General features: G+C 37.6%; 1 protein-coding gene across 3 annotated transcripts in view; it reads right to left on the bottom strand.

The window, feature by feature from the left end:
* JAG2 (jagged canonical Notch ligand 2) overlaps positions 1–19,407 on the bottom strand; it is a 72,943-nt gene that overhangs the window by 12,894 nt on the left and 40,642 nt on the right. For all 3 annotated transcript variants that reach the window (XM_075029677.1, XM_075029678.1, XM_075029679.1), the window contains 13 exons: positions 13,347–13,477; positions 12,845–12,964; positions 10,381–10,494; positions 9,372–9,485; positions 8,689–8,802; positions 8,102–8,148; positions 7,656–7,829; positions 5,165–5,315; positions 4,695–4,859; positions 3,995–4,108; positions 2,479–2,592; positions 1,989–2,102; positions 923–1,039 (listed from right to left, as the gene is read on the bottom strand). In XM_075029677.1, coding sequence (XP_074885778.1) covers positions 923–1,039; positions 1,989–2,102; positions 2,479–2,592; positions 3,995–4,108; positions 4,695–4,859; positions 5,165–5,315; positions 7,656–7,829; positions 8,102–8,148; positions 8,689–8,802; positions 9,372–9,485; positions 10,381–10,494; positions 12,845–12,964; positions 13,347–13,477 — 1,589 coding nt within the window. The remainder of the gene's footprint in view (positions 1–922; positions 1,040–1,988; positions 2,103–2,478; positions 2,593–3,994; positions 4,109–4,694; positions 4,860–5,164; positions 5,316–7,655; positions 7,830–8,101; positions 8,149–8,688; positions 8,803–9,371; positions 9,486–10,380; positions 10,495–12,844; positions 12,965–13,346; positions 13,478–19,407) is intronic.

Here is a 19,407-nt window from a genome sequence, read left to right as displayed (position 1 = left end):
CAGCATTGAATGTTTTCTTCCAGACTTGCAAAGAAAGTTCAATTAGACCTAACAGACCAATGAAAGACCTTAAATTCTAAGAATAGATTCACAAATGCGAAATTTTACAACTTTGCTGTATTTTGATGTATCAACAGCATAGACTGACACACAGTGTGATGGCAACATAACAGAAATAAAACAGGGTATTGGTTGCATTGGTCGTGGATAATTCAACCAGGCTCTAAAAGCTTTCTAAAGGATTACTACTACTTCAGCATTTCATATGTATACCTGCAACTAGCCAGATTTCTTAAACAAATCTTTCCCATAATAAATGGCTCCAAATTCTTTGTTAGCATTTATACTAGCACTGTCAGCTTTAAAACAGCTGATTAGAGCATATATCAATACAACAGTAATTTCACAGTAGATTTAGAGTAAAAATGGAGCTCAAATTTAGATTCCCCCCCCCCACCCCGGTCACACTTGGGGGGGGGTGGTGGTGTAAAAAAAAATAAATAAATCAAAGTTGCAGGCTTTACTCCACCTAAACAATTCATTGTACTGGTATGTCAACATAGTTAACTGCTATCCTCAGAGAAAATGGAATATACACTACTGCCTGCCTTTCCACATATTTTTCATTATTAAAATCAGTATTTTCTGCAAGAATATTTTTGCTCTGCACATGTTCCCCAAAATTATATTTCTATAGAAGGCTGAAAGTCTTATTTTGGCAGAGACTAGGTGCAAAAAGAAGCATGCCAAGTTCTTCATTCATTACTCGAGCATCATCTTCTTTACCTACCTCCCACCCTGAATGATTTAGATATTTTGGCACATGAACTCTATAAATTTGCTTTGTTTCAGTTAACAGCTCCGTGCCAGACACTCCTAATATACCAGGGGAAAGCAGGGGAAGAAAGGAGAAAAGCCTTACTCTGTGTGCATGTACGTCCTTCCCATCCCTCTTTACAGATGCAAGAAAAGGAATCTCCACTGCCAACACATGTTCCACCATTCATGCAAGGGTTTGGAATACAGCTGCTGTTTTTAGCTTTGAAAACAGAAAAGGTCTTGATTTAGCACAGAAAATAAAAACTATCTAATCATCTGGATATGTCAATATCACAATCCTGAATAGCATTTAAGTCAACAGTACAAGACTTACAAGATGGTCAGAAGACTTCAAAAATAGCCACATCACATGATAATCTCTCACCTACCTTTATCACCATCCTAATTCAATTGTTTGATTGAAACATTAAGCTTCACAGAAAAATTATCTATTTTTTCCCTATCTTTGTAAGCATCCTTCAAATACTGCTGAATTCCTACTTTGCAGTGAGTTACCCAGGTCATGAGGTGTACTTCATAATAAAATACTAGTATTTAAAGTTCAGATTTTGATTAAATGCCACAATTGTATGCAGAAAGTAGAAAAGCTATAGTAAGTTATCTTCATCCAACTTCTTGGTCTTAATGGAAGTTTCGTGTCCAGAAAAATGTACCACAGAGACTACATTCAAACCTCAGAAAGATCAAGAGTAGTTCCCTATAGCAGGCAGTAACCCTGCAAATCCCCTAGGAAGAACCACTTCATTTCACTTTTCTTGAGTATGTCTGCCCATATGCCTTTCGATCACAAACTTACTCCATTATGAACCTTCAAGCAAAGTGGGGGACTAAGTTCCCAAGAAAACTTTTACACAGGGTCTCTAAAGACTAACAGAGAAATCAAGACTCAAGTCCAAGTGTTCCAAATCTGCTTAGGAGAAGCCATGTGCAAGACCATGTAAGCAGCCTGCAGAGAACAGCTTCCTAAAAATCAGTATCGTGTCAGCTGAGTGGAAGAAATTAATTTAAACTTCAGTCACCAGCCAACTGGAACAGCTTTGAACTAGCCAGCTAGAAGAATGGTGTGCCTATTTACTAAACAGTTAAGTATTATTTAAACACTTCTCTACCTCTTCTGGCTTTATGTGTAGACAATTTAAAAAGCTTACCAGTGTTGCAAGTACTTCCTATCCATTCTGGAGGACATGAACAGCGGAATGTATCTCCATCATCATAGCACGTTCCACCATTGCTACAAGTATTTGCATCACATTGGTATTCACCTATGCATCACAATAAAACAGCTTTAATTTCCACTGGTCATGCTGAATTTTAAGACCAGGTACTTTTTGATCACAAAACTACTTTTAAAGAGACTTCATATTTAAATGCAACAGTACTAGAAATGCATAGTTCCACTTGCTGCATTGCAGTAAACAACCAAAAGAGTGGAATCTAAGGGCATCTCTTACAATACTATTGAAGGAATACATTTTTTTAAATGTTCCATTTTGTTGCTGGGAAGCTGGAAAAGGTAATGAATATATGCCTATTATTTCACTGCAATTGTTTTATTTTAAATTTCAGGAACTCTAGTCTCATGAGAAGAAAGAAAACAAATCTTTGGATAAACTAAAGATCAAAGTAAAGAACACTTACGTGAATGGCAAGTTTTGCCTTTCCAGTCATTCTTACACTCACAATAGAAGTCATTTACCAAATCAATGCATCGGCCACCGTTGTGACATGGATTAGGAGAACAGTCATTGAAATCTAGAAAAAGAGTTATTCAAATTAGATGATCTAGCCCAGCCAAGGCCATGAGAAAGTATAAAATACTTCTTCATAAAGGAAATAAATTGTGTACTACTTCGGAAGACAGCATTCCTAATTGTTATGGGGTTATCTTTATACAAGCAAGTAAAAAACTCTGATTTAGTACAGAACAATATGAATTATGAAAGATTTTCTGACAGCTTAAAAGTATAATTTAGTATGGCTTTTAAGTAGAGCACCAAAGTAGTTTCATTTTTTCAGCAAAGAAGCTGTATTCTGAACAACAGAGAAAACTTTCTAGTAGGGACCACAATGTCCTGAAAAGGAGCCCCAACCCAGGACATCCACATTAGGTTTCCTCACCTGCTTTATGTCTCAAAATACAGAGAGTTAAAGCCATTAAATGGCTTAACTGTATATACACATGCATATATATGTGTGTGTGTGCATACATACATTAAACATACACGTAGACATACCATGAATTTTAGAGGAGGTTCTCTTCACTTGAGAAAAGCATTTTAATAGGTAGAACATAATTACTCCAGACCGAACTTCATCTAGACCACACAGAAAGCTCTTCTGACAGCGATAGCTGCCAAAAGCTTCTCAGTCTTTATTTCACATCTCAATTGGTCCATGTCCTGTAATAAGTCTCAGCAAGTCCTTGCCATTGTGTTTTAGAAGGGGCTTCATTCAGAGCAGAAAAAGAACCAACTGCAGTTTCCTCTGAGGTAACATAACCATGAACTGGCCTAGTAGGCTTCTTTGTCAACTAAGGCCCAATATGTCTCAAGCCAGAGCAGCAAGAGTAAAGGCCTGCTCCCACTGAACCCAGAATACAAAACACTGACTCATGATATTCATTGAGTAGAAATTCAGACTTCAACAGTTCTTTTCTTACTAAAGGAATAGATATTAAACTTATAAATTCCTTCAGTAAGGTGGAAGTGCATTATAGTTTGCACTGGCTTGAAGCTAAAAAGCTTTTCAAGTTTGGGAACTACTGTGTATGAGTAGATTGGGTGAGGGACAAACTGTTATGTATAGTAAGTACTAAAAAGTACGTATGCTTATAGTAATAAATGCAATATAATGAGTTGACCCCCTAACAGGGTATATTCACTTTTGCCTCTACTCAGGAGAAAAAGAAGTTCTCTCCTCCTGAGATACATCCTGTACTATACCAAAGAATCAGATTATGGTCATATTAAAGTAACTGAGCCTTTTAGAGCTGCTACCCAAAAATCTTCTTGAAAATACTTTTGCAAACAATACTGGGTAGACTGTAATTATAGAACAGAGAAACTACCCCATTATTATTAACCACATACCAACCATCAATAACTGTTACAGCAAAGTTGTAATATTTGACCCTGCAATCCTTAGCAGTACTCACTTGTGTCACACAATTCTCCTTCCCAGCCACTTGAGCAGAAACATCTAAATGAATCAACTTCATCAATGCATGTCCCACCATTCTTGCAAGGTTTCCCAAGACAATCATTGATATCTATGACAAAAAGTCAACAATTATCACTCAAGGCTGTCTTCACCTACCTAAAGGAGTGACCTACACTTGTGTCTCTAGGAAAAGCAGCACAAAGTTATAGTCCATTTGTACATACATAAGAACAGCTCAAACATCTGTTTTCAAGTCTGGTAAGGTTTCTAGATGTAGTCTCTCATGTAGCAAGTCAAACCAGGGCATTAAGTTTACCTGGCAAAAATATCCAGGTGTTCAAGAAATACCTGGAACAACAATATACACACTCCTAAGTTGTGCTGTCAATGCGTCTGTCCCTTCTTTATCATTCCCATGTTGGTGAAATCCATGGCGTCTTGTAAGACCATACATAAAGGTAGTGGGTACAGATACATTCACAATGAAGTTGGAGAAAACCAGTTTTCTTTCACAGAGGAAGCGTGAACCACTACGAAAGACAACTGTTACCAGAAGAAACTGGATTTCAAGCAGTACACCTGAAACAATGCTCTGTGCAACTTAAAATAAAACATTAAGATTTTAATAATGTTGTAAAGATGCATAACAAAAACTTTCAGAGCAACAAAATCATTTGGAAGAAACTCCTACTTACTTTCATGACAGTATATTCCAGTAAAACCTCTTTCACAGGCACAAGTAAAATTCCCTCCTGGCTGACTAATACACCGTCCATGAGGCCCACAAACATTAGATGAAATGAAGCGAATTCCTTCTTGGGTAGCATTAGTGAAGACTTCTATTGTACAGCTGTCTATTACTATGAATGAGAAGTACATCATCAGACTAATAATCTGCATCACGAATCAGTTTTTTTAGTTTTAAAAAAGTTATCAAAAAATTAAGACTAATCACAATTTAAAAGTTACATTAACTGTAAGTTACCCTCTACTTCTTTATAAATAAGGACTTTTACAAGCATTTCTTCTCACTACCTCACTATTTCACAAAGTCCAAGTGAATACAATAAAAATGTTTCTGCATTATGCTATTCCCAGAAATACTACCTTTCTTTTTAATGTACCACCAATAAATTAAGACAAGTTTCTGGACAACAGCAGGTACCTTTACAAGAATTGTTCTTGCAGTGGTCCTTGAGATGAGAACAATTCTTTCCATCATAGTCATCAGGGCAGGCACAGTAATAGTCTCCTCCTAGATCATAGCACTTAGCCCCGTTCTGGCAAGGGTTAGGTTCACAGAAATCAATATCCATCTGTAAGAGAGACCATAGTTAGCAGCAGCTGCTTCATTTCCCAGGAGTAAGCAGCATTATCTATGTTGCCAAAGACACAGATGAAGCTAATGTACAGGGAACCTCAAGTTTATAAGAGGGTTTATGAATCATATATATTGCATTCCATCCTGCAACACAGAGAGAAACTTCAGGTTACGTTAGTCAATCCTAATACAAAGCTTTTCTAACACTGCTAAAAAGTTATTCCTTTGCAGGAGGCTGAATAAGCACGTTTGCCATAACTTAGCAAAGAAGAAGCCATTAAAAGACATCTTACTGTGACTATTCTGCATTATTATAAGTCACTTCTCTGTCCTTCACACCCACATACTAAGTGCGATGATGCAAGTTAAATACCAGTGTGCTTGTCAACATTGTATCTGCAAGACACTTAAAATGTACAGAACCTTAAAAAAACCCAACCCTATTCTCCAGAGCATCCTTATCTCAATTAACACATAGAATTTTTTATAGAACCACATAGCTTGGAAGGGACCTCTAGAGGTCAGCTACTCCCTACCTCCTGCTCAAAGTAGGTCTAGTTAAAATCAAGCTGCTCAGGGCCTTATTCTTACAAATACTATCACCATGCCAATTTGCACACAGAAATACTAGGTACGTTTTGAACACTTCTTACCATCTAAATCAAAAAGCAAAACTTAAACCTAGCTTTCATGACATAACCCTTAACACAGACAAATTGCTGTAGCAAAGCAATTCTGCTTCTTCTATATCTTAGACTGAAACACAAGATCACTGATTGGTGATGCCCTAAATTGGCCTCAAAATCCACAAAGTGGCCTCAACAGGTATACTGTTACATCACAGTATCTTTCCTCCAAATTGTTATTCTTAAGGATTGCTTTTCTCCCCCCCAAATGAATTTTTTCCTCTTCACATATCTCTTGAGAGAAAGATAGCTTCCTCAACCTTACAGACATAAAATTAAGTCCAATAGTGGATTTGGTCAATATTTTCAGTAGTTCTGTAGCTAAAATAGGAGAAAAATGCAAAGCTTACCAAAACAGAAGGAACACAAATGGCGTTAAGTATTTAATTCAGAGAAGCACATACAATTCCAGCTGCAATGGAGGGACTTACAGCAAGCTATTTCGTGCTCTCGTATGGAACATTCAAAGCAAACTACAAAGAATAGCTAAGGTCTGAGAAAGATTCTCAGATCTCCTCTATCAGATGTCTCCATTTGTTTCCTTCCATTAGTGTAAATTTCCCCTTCCCAATGCAAGTTCAGTAGCTGGTACTTTAGCATCTGGAATCAATGGTAGATATTTCCTGCAACACACAAGGCAAGCAGCCAACTCCCCCCTATTATTCAAACAGATTTGCTAAAACTTTAATTACACAGTATGGCATGAATCAGCCAAGAGTAAACCTCTAAAGCTATGATCCTTATGTAGAAATGGTACATGAGCTATTAGGTACTGCACCAGTTCTATTAAACCAGTCAGTATTTGCAACCCTTTTTAATTTTGAATAAAAGGGTGGCATTGTTTCTTCAACAATGCAAATAATACAGAATAAGATTACTGTGGCATTTAAGAGAGATCACTCCAATGTCGTCCATGAAAAATTCTGGAGCAAATCAAACAAAATTCTAACCCAATGCCTCCAGTTGATGCTGTATTGCTAACCGTAACATTTTCATAAATTTGGCTATCAGCGAAAGCGAGAAAGGACATACTTAGGGCAATATAATTTTACATTGAAAAGTCTAATGTCCTCCCTAGAAAAAGGAAGACCTTCATTATCAGGAAGTACTTTATGAATTATCACTAGCACTTCAGTATTTCAGATCTGAATCCTTATTTAAGCACTAGAACTACATGTTCCTAAAATGATCTCAAACAGAAAGTTCTGAAAGCCAACACTTGCATATCTGCCTGCCTTTAATTATATGGATACTCCTACTAACAACAGCAGGATTACTTGAAAGGTAATTTCATTATGTACTTCAGAGTTATGAGCATGAAGACCTAAAATGTGCTAGCGTAACAAAAGGACACAGGTCCTGAAAATTGCAAAGGAAAACGTTTCAAGTTTAAGGAATACTTGCAGCCTTAAAACATTTAGGAGAGCCAACACCTACATGCAACAACTCGCAGTTTACCAGACTGCAAATTCAAGTGTTACAGCCACTATGACAGCACTACACAACAAATTTGCTTATTCAGAGTATCAAGTAACAGCTACGTTAGTAATGCTTTAGCCTTGGGTTACTCCCATTTAAACCCAGAGATATGTTTCTTTCAAGAATTCAATCCATGAGAAGTATTGCAATAATGTCACCACTGCCCTCACCTCACAGAAGACTCCTGAGAAGCCCTGTGAACACAGGCAACTGAATCCATTCACCAGGTCTTTGCAGCGGCCTCCATTTTGGCATGGATTGCTTTCACACTCATTTGTTTCTGTCTCACAGTTTTTTCCTGTGAAACCACGAGGGCATAAGCAGTGGTAACCATTCACTTCATCCTTCACAGAGGGGAAAAAAAGGCAAAAGTAGAAAGATTTGATTATTGATAAAACTTGCACACAAGAACTCAAGTCATTTCTATAGTCTGGATTTATGAACAGCAGTAACAGCACATAAAATTATTTCGTGAAATGGTACAGGAGTCTGCAGGTGCAACATTACACTTTTAACATTTAATCTCATTTAACCAAATGTAATTCCAAACTATAGAATTCATAACTAGCCAGAACAAGATTAGTTTTCAATATGGCACGTAATAAACAAGAGTTACCTTACAAGTCCCTCCATGCTGACATTGTCCATGACAGTCATTAATATCTATGGATAAAATATGCAACGCATTAGAATTTATACTGCAAAGTCAAAGTCTAGCATAAAAAATGGAGAACAAATGATTTTCAGGAAGGATTTTTTCTGGATGTTTCAATGGAAAGCAAGGATGCTTGATGTCTTAACAGGTTCTTATTTTAAAAAATACACAATAGAAAATTACATATTACATATTTCTATTACAGTGTAATAGAAATTAAATCAAATGCTATCAGATAATTTCATATCTAACATTTTAGCTAACAAGTATTTTAAATTTAATCAGTATATGATATCATTCAGAATAAGGGATGAGTGAGTAGGGAGAGATTAGAGTTATGTAAGTGTATATCTAACCTCCTTTTAATACCAATTACATGTCTCAATAAATTTTCCAACAGTATTTTCAATTTATATTGCTGGAAGTTAGAAAAATCCTGACAACAGGTATTTTTTCTTGTACAAGTATGTGTACTATCATTCATCATAAAACCTGTTTTAAAGAACAGTGCATCCTATGGTCAACATACATACTAAAGAAATACTAACTGATATGACAATTTACTCCTGTCCATCCTGGAATGCAGTCACAGTAATATCCACCAATGAGATTTTTGCAAGAGTAAGCATTAACACAGGGTTTCCCCTCACACTCATTAGCATCTGTGAAAGAAGATAAAAGAAAGAATAGAATAAAGAACAAACCCAGAAACAGATTACCACAGCACCAAGCAAAGTTTCCATGCAATCCAAGCATCAGAAGCTCATATTATACATTGGTAGGGCACTAAAACCATTTACATACCACAAGTTTTTAATGCATACTTGTCTATAGTAGCACATGCATATTATCTTACTTTTTCCCTTTGCCAAAATTCAAAAAGGTATTACGTTAGTCAGGGCAAACCCATTCCTTGCCTCTGTAAGCTTATAGTCACTGTTCTGCCACCATGAAGGAGCTACCATCACCAATGCTGTATTTTGAAACAGAAGAGTTACTGGGCATTCTAGAAGAACTATTATAAGTAAGCTTAAGTTGCAGCTTAAACAGTTATAAGTTCCCTTGAAACTTCTGGCTTTAAGATCTGAAGAAGAGCTAAGATACCAATAGCAACACACATCTTCAATGTTTTCTTCAATAAAATCATGTCAGAAACACACTTACATAGAGTTATTCATTATTTGGGAATAATCTCCGGTGGTCTTCAAAACTTTAGAGGGTAATAACTTACCGAGCTGACATGTTGCTCCAATCCACTGTTGTGGACATATACACTCAAATGCATTAACGCCATCAATACAGGTCCCTCCTTGAGCACAAGGGTTAGATGCGCATTCGTCAATATCTGGAAAGTCAAAGTGTGCCATGGTTTAAAACTTGGCTTAACCTGTTTCGGGTTTGGGTTTTTTTGTTTTGTGTTTTGTTTTTTTGTTGTTGTTTTTGTGGGTTTTTTTTGTTGTTGTTTGGGGTTTTTTAAAAGTTATTTTGAGATGAAGGGGGAGAATGTACAAATAAGCTTAGGAACAGACTAACATTTCTAACCTAATTTTTACTTAGGCTTTTCTCACATCTTTAAGATAGGGTATAGAGGAACTCTGAAATTTTCTATCTGCAAAGAGCAAGAAGATTCAGTTAATCTGCCAATGATGAACACATTAATTGAAAGTCATGTTCCTAGATCATGACACAAGTTTATCCAGTTTTTTGGGGGGGTTTTGGTTGGGTTTTTTTGAGGATAGTTGCTGTTAAAAAATGGATGACACCCCCCCCCCCGGCCCTGTGTTCCAAATCACAGTCAACATGCAAACCAACTACATAGGTCTACAATACATTTCAACTACTTCCCTGTCTTCCAAACCAGACTCCTTTAATGAAGTAATCTACTTTTCTACTACTTTAAGAAGGGGAGAACCTTTCACGTGCATATTTGTATTTCTTAAAATGAATCCATTCTGTATTTTGCTTTAGACCAGCTAAAGAGTCAGAAAGTGTCCTACAAGCTTTGGCAACGGGGTATTTCTTTGGATATGGTCTAGTTATGCTTTTGATAACCTGTGGATTTCAACTGTGTTAAATAGATACTGCTGGCTGCACAGTACCATTAATCTTTTCAGAGCTGTTAAAAGACAGGTAAGGTAAGACTGTCACCAAATTCCACACCCACAGAGCATGATATTGTCAAGTAAGCTGTATCAACCCTTCCAACCTAACAGGTCAGTCATCAATAAATGCATACCCACCAATGGCACATGTTGGTCCACTCCACCCTGATGGGCAGTGACACTTGAAGCCTGATGAAATTTCATGACAAATTCCACCATTAGCACAGGGATTAGATACACAAGCATGCTCCGCTGGAAAGAGGGAAAGAAATTCTTGCTAAATACTCTTCCGGTATCAATTAAGGACAACTTACACGGTTAGAAATTGTGTTCTGATTAAAAGTGACCAAGAACATGACCAGTGGAGAGGTGCCTGTACAGAAGTTTGAAGCCTCCCTCTCCCAGCTGCAGAGAGCAAGATTCCCAGTAGGAGACTGAAGCAGGATTTTACTAAACATGCATCATGCTTCAATATCTACTGACTAGAAAGCCTAAAGGTAGACAAGTCACTGTCTCAGTATCCCAGGAGCTAGAGAAGTTCCCTATTAACCTACTGCTTCCAGCCACACCCTTCCACTTCCAGGGTGCTCCAGCACTGGTTTTTTTTCCTTCAGTGAGACAAAACAGATATGCTGTATGCAGAGGTCTGAACAGTAGTAGTAGTTTCAGTATCAAAGGTCTGTTTAGCTTCATTCTAATACTGTTCCTTGGAAACAGCAAAGAATAGAGCTACTTGCAATTATAGGTAGTACTGCTTGTTGTCACTCTATGTAGGGCTGTAACACTTGCAGAAGCTGCACTAAGCAACAATCAAGTTGAGGAGGGACAAGTTGTATGCCATCATTTTTGATATTTTCCCTCTCAGAAGCCAAGGAAGCTTTTGGAAAGAAGAAAACAATCCCCTTACTAGGAAGACGTTCTAATTGTTGCTAGCATTTATATTTCGGAATCTGTCTTGCAGGCATGTTATCTAGTTTGCAAATTGAATTTACATTTTCATGATGTTAGGTACTAGTACCTAAAGCAGCTGATATACCAATCTACTGTACAGTTAATAATCAGTACAGAACTCATCAAGTGTATGGCTCCCTTTTTCCCTGCCTCCTCATCTGAAGAGCCAAGGTGCTTCCCCACAACGTTCAGGGCAAGCAAAGACAAGATTTCAACCATTTTAGCTAAAACTTTGCATCACATTCTAACAGCTGAAGCAAAATTCAAGTTTTGATAGTATCATTAATATCACATAGCACTTTATAGAAGTTCAAATTTGTTCTACATCCTGATAAATGTGAAAACCTTCTGCTGATAATAGTTCAATGAACTTAAGGTCAAACAGTTAAGTGAAAGAAAAAAATGAGTTCTTTCCATCTACACTTACATCTATCAAGGAATAGCAAAGTTCAAAGTGAGAAGACTGGGAATACCACATTGTAAAAAAAGGGATTTAACAATCCATCATGGCAAAGAAAGTCACTGCAGAACACCCAACTGAATACTACACATGAAAAAGCTGAACTAAAAGCTTTCCTTTTTCTCCAAACATCAAATCTTTAAAGCAAAATAGGAAAGAAATAGAAATTGCATACTTGCCCCTTCATCTGCAAACACAGCATAATCAGGAAAAGTCTCCAAATACCAAAATAGTCTCCATGTGAAAATTTTGGTCCTTGTGTAACACATACACAGATAAAAATGAAAAAAGCAATATGCTATCTTTGTACTGTGGTCAAGATAGGACGCAGTTTTTCAAGTTGGATTGACACAGATCTGTTAGGAGTCTAGTCAAGAAGGCGTACTTCATCAGAAATACGGTTCAAATGCTTTCCTCCATTTTGCCAATGGGAACAGGGAAGACACTCGACTTTGTTTAGACTGCTCTAGGTGACTTTGTAAGAGGGCTTGAGCACATTTCCATAATGGTTAACATCTAGATTATTAATGCAAATGTATTACAAGTCCCATATTAAAAGAAGATTTTAAAAATCAAGTTTCAATTGATCAAAAAGGATAGTGACCATACTCAGGCAGCTAAAAATCGGGCCAAAACCCCACACCACAGTTAAAACTGAAGCGTTCATCACTACCACCTTCCTTAGTTCCCAGCTTGTATAATATGCATATTTGCAAGCAAGCCAGAAGACAAGAAAATGGGTAGCAGGGAGAAAGGTAACAGGGAAAGCTGCACCTGTAACCCATTTCCATAAGACTATAGCCCAATTGCATGTTTGGATTAAAGAAGCAAAGAAATCAAAGGAAAGAAATATTCTCAGTCTTATCTAAATCCAAGGGAAACTGTTGCAGCATTTCTATTGTCTTCAGTGGTTTTTTGAATAGCCACCCTAAGACACTAGACAGGAGAGACAGCTGGCATATCCCCACTGACACACAAAGTAACAATCAAGTTGAAAGGACAAGCTGCATGCCATCACTTTTCACACTTCCCCTCTCAGTAACCAAGCTAGCTTTTGGAAAGGAGAAAACAGCTCCTCTAGAAAAATAAAACCAACAATGAGCATATAAAAATGCCACCTGGCTAACTAGAACATAGCCATGCCTAAAACAGTTTCAGATTTCTGAAGATACATGCAATATCCAGAAGTACCAATTTCGCAGTTCTTTCCAGAGTAGCCATCTGGGCAAGCACAGCGATATTCATCTGGTTCAGTATTCATACAGGTTCCACCGTTCAGGCAGGGATGGTGATTTCCACAGTAATTCAGATCTGGACAGAGAAAAGTGTCAATCAAGAGGGAGCACAAATCTCACCAGTTTAATCCCTTGTCAGACATACAGATGCCTTTCTAGCTTGAACATTATTCACCCACATCATCCCCATATTCCATTAGTTAGCCTGTCATCTGGTAACTATCCACAGAAAGGGGAAGGATGAGCAAGAGACAACTACATGAGTTAGAAGAGTCGGGACCATTCCAAGCCTTTTGTCTTAAACTTCCTATACTTACGATGTTTAGGCATTATCTGCTATAAAAGAATTAGGCACAGAAATACTCAGGTAGTTGCACACTAGCAGAAAAAAATGGTTAATGAGTTATCAGTTAATCATGCAACTTAATTTATTTTTCCTGAACATTAATGTTAAGTACCTTTGTTACAGAGCAGGCCACCCCAGTTGGTTTCACAATTACACTGCCATGGTTCATTACAGCTCCCATGAGCACAGCCTGGATAGCGGACACACTCATCACAGAACTGTCCTTGCCAACCATAATGACACCTAAGATGTAAGTTCACATGTTAAAAGTTAGCAACATGATGCTTAATTATCAGCATTACAGGTATTTAGAACACTACACTTACCATTCTCAAGAACAAGTTCAACTGTTGAATGTACAACAGATAACAAAACTTTATTTCTCCTGTTTAAAAGGGACATACTAGTCCTGTTGAACATCCTTACTGGAACTCATCTTGCTCAACCGTATTACATACCACAGCAAACACCACCAAGCACTACACGTTATAAGAACTGTACATAAATTAGTTGTTCTTTCATGAGAAGTCCCATCTGCCAGAGAGGCAGCTGTCTTGTCAATTTCTCAGGACTTAGTTTCTCAAGAGAACCCTTTTTAAAGATTTATTCTATTACATCCTCAGTGTTCTCTAGTGATGTTTTGAAAAAAGTGCTCTTTGGAGAAAGGAGGAGAGAGAACAGAAACAAAAGCCACTAATAATTCATTTGTTTTAAACAGAGTTGAAATTTCATCACAAGATTTCTTCAGAGACCAGTATCTTTGTTATCTGTAACAAAATTCTGCTAATAAAAGCAACTGTTTATGCTACAGGAAAAGCGCTAAAGTCTGAACTTAAAAAAAAAAAAAAAAAAGAAAAAAGGACATAGGCTAATTTTTTTTTTTTTAACCTATATTTCACACACATTTTAATCAAAAAGAAATAGTAAGCTTGCTCTTTTGGGCAAAACCCCACCCCATTCGGCCTGTTATTTTAACAGTATTTCTTACAAACAATTTAGGAGCCACACTAGCAACAAAGAGATGCATAAAAACACACTGAATGGGAGTTGGGCACATGCATGCCAGTGGAGCCCTAATGCCTAGGGGAAAAAAGCATTAGAAAGGAAACTACTTCTTTACATTTAACACCACCATTCTATTATTGGCATGCTTTGAACACCATAAAAGAACAGAAAATAAATTCTTAAGTCTTTGGGGTGTGGTGAGAGAAGACAAGGAAAAGAAGTATAAATGAGGAGTCTTGGTTCCTTGTGAATCAATCCACTTCCACCATTTTCAGTTAACTGTATCAATCCCCAGAGGAACAGAACAGGTTATGCTGGCAGCATTTTATTCCAATTTCTACTATTTACATAGGCAGAAAGAGTCTAGATGCAGATCTTTGCAAGTTGTTGTTTTTTTTTTTTAAATATAAAGTTCTAGAACTACTCCGAGTTCTTAGTTTCAGTATCTGTTCCTCATCCTCCCTCATAGTCATGGGATCCCTAAGGAGAGCCTCAACTGTGTACCTAGTCCAGAGGCCTCCAATCGCTCATCAGAAGCCTGGAGAACATACGTATTTCAGAAGCAGCTTTCTTTTGCTGTATTAGCAGTAAGAGGAAACAAATACTGCTCCTGCTAAATTTGATCTCTTCCTTCCTCCTCAAGGACAGAAAAATCTTTTCAGGGGCTGGTAATAAACAATAAAAAAAAGCATGCTGTAACTCACTTTACTGGCCCCAACCCAAATCTCCATCCATGCCAAACGTGGCACTACTGCCAGTGATTCACCATGACTATCCTAGCCAGAACCAACTCCCCACCCACATATAACAAGCACTTTCAAGGGCTGAAAGTCTGCATCACAAAGCAAATAATCACAATAACTCAATTTGGTTTCCATACCCAATGGGTAACATGTGTTTTTGTTTAACACTGCACTGGTGATCAAGAGTGCAAAGAAAAATACAGCTACCTTCTTAGAACTTGAAGGCATCTTAAGGACCTACTTGAGTTTGTAGGTATGCTTGACTGCATTAAAATTAGTTCAACAGAAAAGGATTGCTGCTTTTTCATGATATTCAACACAGTCAAAGTTTACTGTTAAAGTCACCACCAAGCCCGAGGGAAATAATTTCTAGAGGCTAAAAGCAGTCCAAAGGAACACAGTGTTTACAAGTCAAAAGGTTACTATGTGGTAAGCTGATCAGCCTTCAGTTTACAAGGAAGAGTAAATTAGGATTTCCTTTTGAACAGGAAGTCTGGTCGCATCCTACATTAGCAGGTGCTAGAGCAGCTTTAATTCCACTTCCTTCTAAAAAGATAATGTTTACATGGATCTCAGCTCACTCCTAGAGCAAGATCAATAAAGTGAAATCAATTCAGAAACAGGCATATTGTAATTTATGAGAAAAATATCAAGCCAAACCACAAGTATTAAAAAAGGCTAGTGATCCACTATGAGAAGCCCAAAAGGTACAGATACAAAAGCAACATCTTCTATAAAAAAAACCAACCAACAACAGCAACAAAAAAAACAAACCAAAAAAAACCAACCAAAATTCGTTTTCAAGTAACAACAACTTGTGTAAAAGCCAAAAGGAAACTACTAGTGCACTTAATGGTGGGCTAAAGTTACTTTTTCCCTGCTTCTCCCAGGTGAGAATAATTTGTTGGAAGTTTCTGCAATCCTAAATTTTTCACATCTGACTAAAGAAAGCCAAATTTAGAGAATTCATAAGGATTCCCATTGTTCAACAGACAAAGAAAATTCTTATTGGAATCAAGATTCTACTTCCTTTGTCCTTCCCCTCTGCTGACTTCATCGGCTCTAACTCGTCTTTACAACCAAACACACGCAAAACAGAATCAGAGATGGCTTAATCTTAGCCCTTGCTGGGTTATTAGCAGTACAAAAGAAGCTACTATAAATAGATTGTTACAGTTTAGTAACTTCCTGATGGAAGGTTGAAGTACAGGCATCTGCTCCCAGACCAAAGTGTCCCTTCAGGTCAGGATTAACGCAGAGAGAGTGCAATAGGAAGAGAGGAACAATTGCTAGTTATCTTGAAACCAAGAACTTGCAGAAAAGATCCTGATAATTCTACAGACATGCTTCACAGCTTCCATTTTCCCTAGATCCGAGCCTGGTGGCAACAGAAAATGAGAATTTAAATACAAGGCTGGAGGAAGGGGAGGTGGCAGGAGTTAGCATTAGCAAAGCTTCTAGATAACATTTCAGTCTTGAGATTAGGGAAACTGCAACTGTGCAGGAAAAATACTGTTGTCATTAACAAGTAGATAAAGCCACAATAGTTCAACTCATAGTGTATACTTGGTTACAGTAAGACAGTGTGGCTTCAAACAGGTAAGTTCCAGGATAAGGAAGAAAGACTTTCTATGGTAAATCTCAATGTGTTTAAAGTAGTAAATTTAGTATCAAGGAATTGTACAGAAGCACCCGTCACTACACACAGTTCAAAGATACATGTGTACTCGGAGCCTGCAATAGGGGGAAGTGGGGAAAGGAGAAATAGAAGATTTGAGGTTTTTGCTTTTCCTGGTGCTATTAAAAAAGCTAAACTGGTCAAGTTCAATAAAATAGAGATTTTTCTACAGGACTGTACTTTCCCTATATTCTTCTGAAACAGTTATAATTAAGGAAAAAGCTGATACTCATCTTTGCTTTCCTCTGAGGAGGTTTGTGTTATAATTATTTAGTGAAAGCTAGGTTGAAATTGAGCATTTCCAAACCAGATGGCACAAGGTGTTCAAAAGATCCCATGTTGCCGTATGTAAACAGATACATTATTTGTGAGGATAAGGCCCTGAGCAATCTGGTCTAACTAGACCTCCTTTAGGCAGGAGGTGGAACTAGATGATCCTGGAGATTCTTTCCAAACTCCATGATTTTATGGTAAATCCTACAACAGCAGTTACAGAAGTGATGTGGAAAGGCGAAGAGATGTACCCAGATCCTGATGGTCTGTAAACCATGGTCCCTCAGCACTTCGCATGATTAGCTCCTCCTTAACCAAAAGGAAGACACCTGTTACACAGCAAAAAGTTAGCATGCTCTCAACAGTCAACTTTAACTCAGCTGTTTCATGCTACCTTCACACATGGTGTATTCTCCTGGTTCAATCCCTTCTAGTTATTTGAGAGTCCTGAACTTTCTGCACAGAAAGTTCAGCTGAGAAACTTCATATTGCAGGTCTCATCGAATCACTAATCTACTCTAGTTAACCTTATGAGAAGGCTCATAATACACAAGAATGAGAGGATACCCAAATAAATTCTGTTCTATGCCTAGCTACAGAGGTTTGTCAGCACTTCATGCATAAATACACCTAAACCACCAATGTGAAGGAAATCAAAACTAAACTACTCTGAAGTCTAGATCAGAATATGGTGTTTAAAAATAAATTAAAAAAATCCTAGGGAGGATGTAGGCAATGTGGTATAAGCCTTTAATTACCACAGGTTACACCTTACTAGTATATTACACATCCTACAAAGGCTGAAGTGACAATCACATTTACACATCATTTTTTCAGCAGGCTTTTTGGAGGGAGCTTCTCCCACTCATATTTCAAGCGGAAACTGTGGCCAAAACACTCAACACAGGAAAACGAAGCAAAACAGTGACATTAAGAGCAGAAGCAAAATGCATCATTCAGGGGTGGGGGAGAAATAACCCTCTTAAATGGAAAACCACTGAATTTTCTAATGACGTGAACAGGATGGCGTTGCATAGGCCAGAACAATAGCTTTATATTAGTTATTTACTTAAAATAACTATAAGAAAGTCTGTTTAATCTTTTAAGAGATTAATTGTTGCATAGCAGGCAGCAATATGGTCTAGCTGTTAGATCCTACGATCCTGAGCATCCAGATTCAATGTTATAGCTAGTATGGTACTCACTCACTAAGATTTGTCACAGAAATGCTTTCTCCACTTTCCTACCTTTGAAATAGGCATGATAATTTTGTGACTAGGGAAGGAAGAGATGCTCGTTAATGAACTCAAATAATTTAATTACCTGAAAGCTTGTCAACTCTTCCTCTCACCCCAAGCATTCTTATTAGACCAAAAGATACAAACCTTTCACTACAAACTTTTTTATCCTCTAATAAAGGAAGTTATTGAAAGCTAACATTCCCATTCCAGTACTTTGAGTTTTGCGAAGGAGCTGATAGGATGGTTCAAAATTGTTTAGCCAGAACATAACGAGCAAGCATCCCTCAGTTAACTTGCAGTAAGTGGCTCTAAGGGTGTGTCTATATTTGCATTAGTTCACACCAGGAGCACTCTTTTTAAGTGAGCTGCCTGACCATTCCTGTTGATGGTGTGTTGGTTCACATCACAGAGTTGTTTTGGAACAAAGGAACTGGATTCCTTTTAGGTTAAACTAAGGTAATGTAAAACACTATATGCCAGGAGCACACCTAATGTGTTGCAGCTGCAGACAGGCATTTAGTCCACAAGAACAGACTAGAGCTAGTCTAAAATTAAAAAAACTGAAGTGTTTTTAGTATGGATATTGGGTTCTTAACACTGCTTTGATCTACTGTTCCAATTTGTCTGAACTACCTACTATTGTAGACACAAGTTAAAGCACTACATATTTTTACTTACTGTACACCACCTGCTCACATTCTCCTGGAAGCAGCGTCCACCTTTAGGATATATTCTGTGCCTTACTACCCACTAACTATCCAAGGAAGCAAGTGCAGAGCGTGCAACAGTTCCTTGAGCAATAAAGAAACAAAACATAGGATTCTTTTTTGTCTAAATTAATATGTCTACTTGGGAAATACTTGCCAACAATCCCAGAAGGCTCACCACTAGGACATGAAAAACAATAATAAAAGCATACTGATTATGATAACAGGCAAGAGAACTTGTATGATGAGACACACAGCAACTGTAATAATTTTACAAGTTCTTTGAAACTTGAAGTTGTCATACAGTATCTTGCATCAAAGAGGAAACAGGAGAAGATGTCCAGGTACTGGTACCAAGTGCATTCCTGCAGGGCCAAACAATAGCCCTACACTCTTTAGGGACCATAGCTAGTCCAAGATTGCAGGAATTGAAATGGTCAGATGACATGGCAGCTAGCCTACTGCTCAAGACTTTTTCTAGTTTACTGTTCAGAGCAGCTTTTGAGATTTCTCCTAATTCCATTCT

Source organism: Buteo buteo, chromosome 6, assembly GCF_964188355.1.
Source record: "Buteo buteo chromosome 6, bButBut1.hap1.1, whole genome shotgun sequence".
In the NCBI taxonomy this organism is placed as follows: Eukaryota; Metazoa; Chordata; class Aves; order Accipitriformes; family Accipitridae; genus Buteo; species Buteo buteo.
This window is presented reverse-complemented; position numbering and strand designations above follow the sequence as displayed.